Source organism: Podarcis cretensis, assembly GCF_951804945.1.
Source record: "Podarcis cretensis genome assembly, chromosome: 5".
NCBI classification, from domain to species: Eukaryota; Metazoa; Chordata; class Lepidosauria; order Squamata; family Lacertidae; genus Podarcis; species Podarcis cretensis.
Window position 1 is genome coordinate 8,032,457 of NC_137174.1, and position 9,088 is coordinate 8,041,544.

Sequence of the window (9,088 nt, forward strand, 5' to 3'; positions counted from 1 at the left end):
AATAAAAATGGAAAAAGCAGAGCTAGGACACATTGAAAGTCGCAAGAAAACAGTCCGCAAGAGGGAGCCCTTAGAAGGACTTCTTGGCAGTTGCGGCCAGGATCTCTTCTTCAGCAAGCAGGGATCCAGAGAAGCGGGGTTAGGGAGCAGAGCTCTGGAAGGGGCCTTTGCAGCAGCTGCAGGAATTGGGGGGGGGGGGTTCCAGAGGAACAGGAAGCCATGAAGGAAAAGCAGGTGAGGAGGACTGAGTCAGTCCACGGGTTCTATCTAGTGTAAGGGATGTGGGTGGCGCTTTGGTCTAAACCACTGAACCTCTTGGGCTTGCTGATCAGAAGGTTGGTGGTTCGAATCCGCACAACAGGGTGAGTTCCCATTGTTCTGTCCCAGCTCCTGCCTACCTAGCAGTTTGAAAGCACACCAGTGAAAGTAGATAAATAGGTACCACTGCGGTGGGAAGGTAAACAGCGTTTCCGTGCACTGCTCTGGTTTTGGTGTTCCACTGCACCAGAAGCATCTTAGTCATGCTGGCCACATGACCAGGAAAGCTGTCTGCGGACAAACGCTGGCTCCCTCAGCCTGAAAGCGAGATGAACGCCGCAACCCCATAGTCGCCTTTGACTGGACTTAACCGTCCTGGGGGCCTTTACCTTTACCTTTTTACCTCTATCTGGTGTGATGGGATCCAGCAGGAGTGATTTCAGGCAGCAAGTGAGATGGTGCAATAAAACTATTCCATACCCACCAACATTTCTCTGATGAAAATAGGGATGTCCTAAGGAAAAGTGAGACATATTGCAGGATCTAATCAAAAATCAGAACAGTTTCTGAAAATCTGGGACTGTCCTTGGAAAATAGGGACACTAGCAGGGTTTGCGTATTTTTGCTGTGAAGCCTGGGGTTTATATAGGTAAAGATAAAGGTAAAGGTAAAGGGACCCCTGACCATTAGGTCCAATCGTGACCGACTCTGGGGTTGTGGCACTCATCTCGCTTTATTGGCTGAGGGAGCTGGTGTACAGCTTCCGGGTCATGTGGCCAGCATGACTAAGCCGCTTCTGGCGAACCAGAGCAGTGCACGGAAACGCCATTTACCTTCCCGCCAGAGCGGTACCTATTTATCTACTTGCACTTTGGCGTGCTTTCGAACCGCTAGGAGCAGGAACCGAGCAACGGGAGCTCACCCCTTCGTGGGGATTCGAACCGCCGACCTTCTGATCAGCAAGTCCTAGGCTCTGTGGTTTAACCCACAGCGCCACCCGCGTCTAGCCTCTAACAAATGCTTCAAAGCAAATTCCAAATATGATTGGACAGAAGGCGGCATCATTTCCAGTACCTTGTATGGTTCTGTGGTTCATGGCAGGATGGAGCAGGTCTCCACCCTGAGAGTATTCCCTTTAGTTTCTTTATTCCTTGGTTAGCACAACTGGATTTGGATTCAAACACTGGCTGCATCTCCTATTGCCATGGCAGCCAATTGGATGGCATCAAAAAGGTCAGGTCATAGGAATATGACTTGCAACATCATCTCCATCCGAGGCCAGGGGTGGTGGGAGGCTGCTGCCTGGAAAACACCCAGGGAGAAGGGAAAAGAGAGGAGGCTGAGGGTATATTCCCCAGGGGAGGGCATTCAAAAAGGGGCAATGGGCTGCCAACCAGCTCTGCAGGAAGAGGTGACATAACTAGGCTCCTGAGCCCCACAGTGGACTTGCAAAAAGTATGCAGTAGGTCAAGGGAGCCGTGGACTCAACAAGGATGAAAACCTCTGCATTAACTATTGGTAATGTATTGTGTTGTCTTACACACACACACACCCCGATTCAGCTAAGCAGTCTTCCCCAACGATACGTTGGACTTTCTGTCTTACTAGAGTATCCCCTCTTATTATTTTTCAAAGCCGCAAATAGAATTCCAGGAATTTTTCTAAGGTAACAGTTCCACACTTTCAGGAAAACATGCAAAAAGACCACAGATTATGCATTTGGCATTGCATATATTGTGGATTTAAGCCTCGGTGGATTGTGTTGACTTGATTTGTTTCATGTAGTTAAGCTGAGCCAGGATGTTTTCTGTGTGTGGGTTGCATGACAAAGACAGGCTGTCCCAAATACAGCCACTGCAGGATGTGCGATTTAACAACTTTTGGGCTAAGATCTGTGGTGAGAAATGCACGCGTAATCCACAGTACATGTTGTTGACTTGGTCTGTAATTATTCCTGGAATATAACTGCTATAGAATAAACAGCCCACCTTCGTATTTCCACTCACACACTCATGTACTTCCTAGGTCCCATGATTATAATGATGCTAAAAAGGAACAGTGGTGACTTTTGTTTTATGTTAAAAATGCTCACCCTTCAAAATCTTTCTGACTATCCAGAGACATTTATTCATCTTGGAAATTATATAAACTAATTTCTTAGTTTCGTTAATAATCCAGGATGTGCATGAGCTCTGTGTGCTTGCATGAAGTCCCTTTGCTCTTCCCTATGTGAGCAGAGAAACAAACAAGGAAGCCCATTATGTCCAAACCAGAAAACGATTGTTAATGGTTTCCAAAGGAGCGGAAATATGAAGGGATCATTTAAAGTTGGCTTTGGAATCCTGGCTTTGGAATGCTGTTAACTGGTTTGAAAGTAACAGGAAGCTATGGTTAACTGGGGCTTCCTGGTTTTCCTTGAGGAAGTAAATGAGGCATGATGTGAGAGTCACAGGGGCTGTGGGTTGGTGCACAAACCTCATGCGTATCTTGGCTTTTTAAGCCAGGATTTGATAGTCCTAATGCAGCCATCTCAAGTATAAAACTGTCCTGCTTATCCTTAGAATACTTATGTAAATTTATGTTCAGTAACCTTAATTTTATTCTATGAAAAAGTCCCTGTTTGACTGTTTCTTCATCAGTTCCTTCCCATTTTAAAGAACAGTATTCCTGACTGATGAGACTCTGTTGTCCAATTAGTTGTTACTGCATCGGTGACTGAAGACAGTAGATAGTAGCTTATGCATTACTAGGGACAATAGCACTTCTTCTTCATCTTCTTTGGCAAATCCTCACCATGATCAATTCCTGCCCAGAAACCTATGTCCCCACTGTGGAAGGACGTCTGGATCCAGAATTGGCCTCCACAGTCACTTATGGACTCACTGTTAAGACCGTGTTCATGGAAGACAATCTTACTAGGCTACAAGTGATTGCCAAAGAAGACTAGGGTCAATAGCACAAACTCTCTATGTAGAAAGTTACAACATCAATCCCTCGTTTCTCCATTTAAAAAGTATGAAGGTGCAGAAGATGTCAAAGACCTCGGCCAGACATGCTGAAGAGCTGTTGCTGCTGCTTCAGCAGACAACACAGGGTTAACTGGGTGAGCAGTTTGACCTGCTGTAAGGCAGGTAAAGGGACGCAGGTGGCGCTGTGGGTTAAAGCCTCAGCGCCTAGGACTTGCCGATCAAAAGGTTGGCGGTTCGAATCCCTGCGGGGGGGGGTGCGCTCCCGCTGCTCGGTCCCAGCGCCTGCCAACCTAGCAGTTCGAAAGCACCTCCGGGTGCAAGTAGATAAATAGGGACCGCTTACCAGCGGGAAGGTAAACGGCGTTTCCGTGTGCGGCTCTGGCTCTGGATCTGGCCAGAGCAGCGATGTCACGCTGGCCACGTGACCCGGAAGTGTCTCCGGACAGCGCTGGCCCCTGGCCTCTTAAGTGAGATGGGCGCACAACCCCAGAGTCTGTCAAGACTGGCCCGTATGGGCAGGGGTACCTTTACCTTTACCTTTAAGGCAGGTAAGGTTCCTACACTGCCTACAACAGGAGTTAGAAACCCTTTTAGGCCCATGGGGACATTTGGATCTTTGAGAGAATGCCATGTGTCCCTTCTGCTGCTCCCCTAAGACCTGAGACATTAAGTGAATCCCTACACACTTCACTTTCCCAAGGGATCTGTGCAAATTCTAGAAGAATTGGAACTGTGCTTTGAAAAGCAAGGGAAAGTGGAAGACAGTTATCACTCTTCCCAATGTCTCCTTCAGCTCCATGTAAGACTTCCCATAGTCTCAGAAGTGCAAAGGCTACGTGGTTGTCAAGGAAAGACCACCCCAGGGCAGCACTGATCCTCGCTAGCACATCAGATTCAGCTGAATTGTGTTGCTTTTCCTCTGTCTCACCCATGTATTTTACATAAAAAGGAATAACGTGTTTCCCTGCCTCTTCTGTTGACAATAATTTAAATACTAATAAATATAATTTTATTCCCAACACGCAATTTAGGCTGTGATCCTGCCTCTTACGTGGTTTGTAATCACCACTGGGATTCACTGTTGAGAAAACATGCATAGGATTGTACTGTTAGTCACCTTATTCTTTTAGAGATTACAGTTGGAGGCAGGATTCTCTTGTGTGGATTGTGAAAAGATCAATTGCGAGAGGGCAATATATTCTGCTTCATCCTGGATTTATATATATATATATATGCAATTTGTGCTTTTATGAGAGACCTCCGTTGAACCCAGCGAGTCCCCGGAAATAAATGCCTGAGAAGTAAAGTACTCGAGTCAAGGGAGTTCTTGTGTTTTTATGCCAGTGTAAATAAATCCAAATTTGTATGGATGTTTTGCGTCGTACCAATTGTTTACACCCGCCCCACTGTGCCAGTTTATGCTCCCAGATAAGCACATACACCTGTGTACAAGCCTGTTGCGTTCCAACACCCATGGTTCAGTTCCAAAAGGACACCTGTGTAAATGACAGCACCTCTCTTTGCCCTTAAAGGTGAGAGCATGAGGTACAAACCCAGGCTGCAATCTTACGCAAGCCTACTGCGAAGGCTTTCCAGCTTTTCCCCTTCAGGGAGCGGTTCTTCAACAGAGGCAGAAATTCCACAGGTCCAGACTTCGCTATGGCATGGAGAAGCAATGTAACAACTGAATTTCTGCCCAGCACACAGCTTTTAAAAGCACTGAATTACAGCAAGAAAAAAAAGGTAGCCAGAGGATACACAGAAATCAGAGAGATTGATGGCTGAGTCTAACTTTTCCATGTTATGAGGATCACGCTTACAGACTTCAGATAAGATTAAGGAGATTTCAGGGCAGTAAGAGAGGGTCACCCCCTACTGTACATTGTTACAACTCAACAACAGGCGAAATCTTAAATGTTTCTGTATATCAGTGTAAGAAGCAAAGTTCTAATTCATAAAGAATTGGAATTTGTCTGCAAGTCCAAGCATTGCGTTAACGGTACAACACCTAACCAGTCCCCCAAGATTTCTCCTGGCACAGAAGCAAAGTATTTTCTCCCCCATCCAAACAGGGATCTTTCACGGCAGGGGTCAGCACACTGTTTCAGCAGGGGGCCGGTCCACTGTCCCTCAGACCTTGTGGGAGGCCGGACTATATTTTGGAAAAAAAATATATGAACGAATTACTATGCCCCACAAATAACCCAGAGATGCATTTTACTTAAAAGGACACATTCTACTCATGTAAAAACACGCTGATTCCTGGACCGTCTGTGGGTCAGATTTAAAAGGCGATTGGGCTGGATCCGGCCTCCGGGCCTTAGTTTGCCTACCCATGTTTCACGGCATACATTTTGGGAAATGTTCCTAGGGTCAGTGTTGCCTGTCCTAACTTTGCTAAGCTGTGTTTGCTTAAGTTTCAAGGCTAAAGTAAATTTGTTTAAAGACTTTGCTGCCATATGGTGACTTTGAAGGTCTTTGTTGTTGTTTAGTCGTTTAGTCGTGTCTGACTGTTCGTGACCCCATGGACCAGAGCACGCCAGGCACTTCTGTCTTCCACTGCTTCCCGCAGTTTGGTCAAATTCATGCTGGTAGCTTCCAGAACATTGTCCAACCATCTCGTCCTCTGCCATCCCCTTCTCCTTGTGCCCTCCATCTTTCCCAACATCAGGGTTTTTTCCAGGGAGTCTTCTCTTCTCATGTGGCCAAAGTATTGGAGTCTCAGCTTCAGGATCTGTCCTTCCAGTGAGCACTCAGGACTGATTTCCTTAAGAATGGATCGGTTTGATCTTCTTGCAGTTCATGGGACTCTCAATAGTCTCCTCCAGCACTTGCTATCAAACTTCCCCCCTTTTAAAATCAGAGTGTGTGTTGTCTGGGATTGTTAACACTTTCCCACCAAGCCACTGAGCCTCTTGGGCTTGCTGATCAGTAGGTTGGCGGTTCGAATCCCCATGATGGCGTGAGTTCCCGTTGCTCTGTCCCAGCTCCTGCCAACCAAGAGGTTCGAAAGCACACCAGTGCAAGTAGATAAATAGGTACCGCTGCGGTGGGAAGGTAAATGGTGTTTCCGTGCACTCTGTCACGGTGTCTCATTGCGCCAGAAGCGGTTTAGTCCTGCTGGCCACATGACCCGGAAAGCTGTCTGTGGACAAATGCCGGCTCCCTCAGCCTGAAAGCGAGATGAGCGCCGCAACCCCATAGTCACCTTTGACTGGATTCAACCGCCCAGGGGTCCTTTACCATTTTACCTTTACTGGTGTTCTGCAGCCCTGTAGAATCAGGATCTATTACTGGTGTGTGTTTGGTGTGTTAAACTTCATTGGTTTTCAGTGCAAAACTCTTCAGCCATCAGATACCCAGGGACTGTATCATAACTTCAAATGTCAAACACGCCAATTCTGCCTGGAAAAGCATGTTTTGGGGGCAATGACCTTCTCCCATGGTCTGCCATGTTTTCTGTTACAATATTAACAATTTACAATATTCCATTTTTCTATTTCATGGGTGGGCAGAATGTATAATGGGAAGCAATGGCAGAACTCATACAATTTGCAGCACCTCAGTAAGAGTTTCTGATTCACAATGGTTTAACAAAAACAAGATGAGAATCTGAAAATCAGAATTAGGTTGCTGAAATGAAAGAAAGCAAGGCAGAAAGAACCAGGAGGGGTTTTGTGGGGGAAGGGATTGTGAGCTCTGTTCTCTTCCTTTTCGGTTAATAATTATATTAAATTTCATCAAACTGGTAAATTGAAACTGGTCAAGTTCATCATCTAAAAACTTAAGAATATACAGACATAGCCAGAAAAATGAAGATGACATCTCAGAAAGTACAGTAAATAAATCCCACTCCAGAAAAGAGAAAAGTAAGATTTCTAAGTTACAACATCATGTAAATAATTTTCCCATAATAAGGAAATAAAAGGTGCAACAGTTCTTCAAACAATCATTAACCAAAGAAAATCTATATCACTGAAAAAGATGTAAAGGGAACTAGATGGGAGAAAGCAACACTTTTGAAGTGAAAAATGCCAGAAAATGAGAGAAAATGAGAGGATCATAAGGCATGATTTCTTACCTTCTCTGCTGTTGAAGATTTCCTGCTACTTTCTCTAAACCTATGTGTTTCTCATGTGCAAAACTGAGCATTGCTGCTGTGCAAGTTTGCTTACCTGAGGATCCTTGGCTTTCCAAACATTCAATTGTAAATGTTTAGTAATAGTGACATGTGATAGGCAGCTTCCTGTAGCTTTGCTAGAGCCCATGCAGCTGAAACCTATCTAGTTATTACAGTTACAAAATTCAGCATACAAATAGGAATCTGAGGGAATGTTCCCAGCCGCCTGAACCCCAAAACATCTAAAGGTGCTTCTATTTGTTTAAATTCCCATCCTGCCCTTTCCTCCCAATGGAGACCATGGCAGAAAGCAACACAGTAAAATGCATTTAAAAACAATTGAGGGTGTCAACTTTTTAGGGACGCGGGTGGTGTTGTGGGTTAAACCACAGAGCCTAGGACTTGCCAATCAGAAGGTCGGCGGTTCAAATCCCCGCGACGGGGTGAGCTCCCGTTGCTTGGTCCCTGCTCCTGCCAACCTAGCAGTTCAAAAGCACATCAAAGTGCAAGTAGATAAATAGGTACCACTCCGGCGGGAAGGTAAATGGCGTTTCCGTGCACTGCTCTGGTTTGCCAGAAGCGGCTTAGTCATGCTGGCCACATGACCCGGAAGCTGTACGCCGGCTCCCTCGGCCAATAAAGCGAGATGAGCGCCGCAACCCCAGAGTCGGCCACGACTGGACCTAATGGTCAGGGGTCCCTTTACCTTTACACAAGAACTTTTTAAAACAACCACACACAGAGAAAGCTATAATTTCAAGGTTACAGGTGCCAGCTGGGCAGCACTCAGCTTATGTCATCAAATTGCACCCCTATTTTCCCTGTGATATTCTTAAAAAAATAAAAAAGCAAATCCGAATGGAACAGAAGTGTAATCTCCACAAGTCTGGATCTAATTGGCACCGTTCTTGTGTCTTTTCAAGAAGTGTAGTTTTGATGTGTGCAGTAGCATATCGGGCAGCAAAGTCTCCATGCACCTTTAACTTTCCACACCTTCACTATTGTCTTCCCAGCTCACTATTGACATTTAGTTTTTTAATGGCCTCCTTGAGTGCTTTGGGCTACTTGGAATGCGTCCTTCAACTGTGATACGTCTTTTACTTGCCTTGATGGAGAATGGAGAGGTGTGTGAGTGGAAAGCAGCCAAGTGTATCAAGGTAAAAACAGCATCCTTTGCCACACTCCTTTTTGCTTCTTGCCCTGCCTGTTTTGCCTCTAACCTTGGTCACCTGCAGGCAGTTCCCAGAAGTTTACCTGTGCAGGGATGCAGTCCTCAGCTGGACAGAAGATTCCTTATCCCTGCAACACAGGACCAAAGAATAGGCAAGAGGTTTTTCTCTTAATCCATCTAAAGTCCTCTTCAGGTGAGGGCCAACAGATGATCAGAGGTGGGATGGCAGGCCTAGTGCGCATGGGGACATTTCAGGCAGGACTGATGAGAGCATCTCGCCACACTTTTGTCCTCCTGTGTCCAGAACAGCTGAAGAGGACAAGTTGCAGACGAAGCAAGGTCTTAGGGTGTTGAAAACTCCAATGTACACGTTCCAATTGCTCATCTGGATTCTTCGCTTCATTTCCATCTCATCAGAGTCTAGACACCCACAGGGGCAGGAATGGGAAATCTTGTTGGCACCAAGGGCCCTACTTGGTAGTGGATGGTGAGTGAGAAGCTGCACATGCTTGGATACACACACACCTCACACCTATGTAGGCAGGAAAGCAGGAGGATCTCAGCAATCAC

General features: G+C 45.9%; 1 protein-coding gene across 1 annotated transcript in view; it reads right to left on the minus strand.

The window, feature by feature from the left end:
• Positions 1-8,625: 8,625 nt before the first annotated feature.
• TIGAR (TP53 induced glycolysis regulatory phosphatase) overlaps positions 8,626-9,088 on the minus strand; it is a 31,413-nt gene continuing 30,950 nt past the window's right edge. The window contains exon 7 of the mRNA XM_079975477.1: positions 8,626-8,646. Within this exon, the coding sequence (XP_079831603.1) occupies positions 8,641-8,646 (6 nt within the window). The 3' untranslated portion in view covers positions 8,626-8,640. The remainder of the gene's footprint in view (positions 8,647-9,088) is intronic.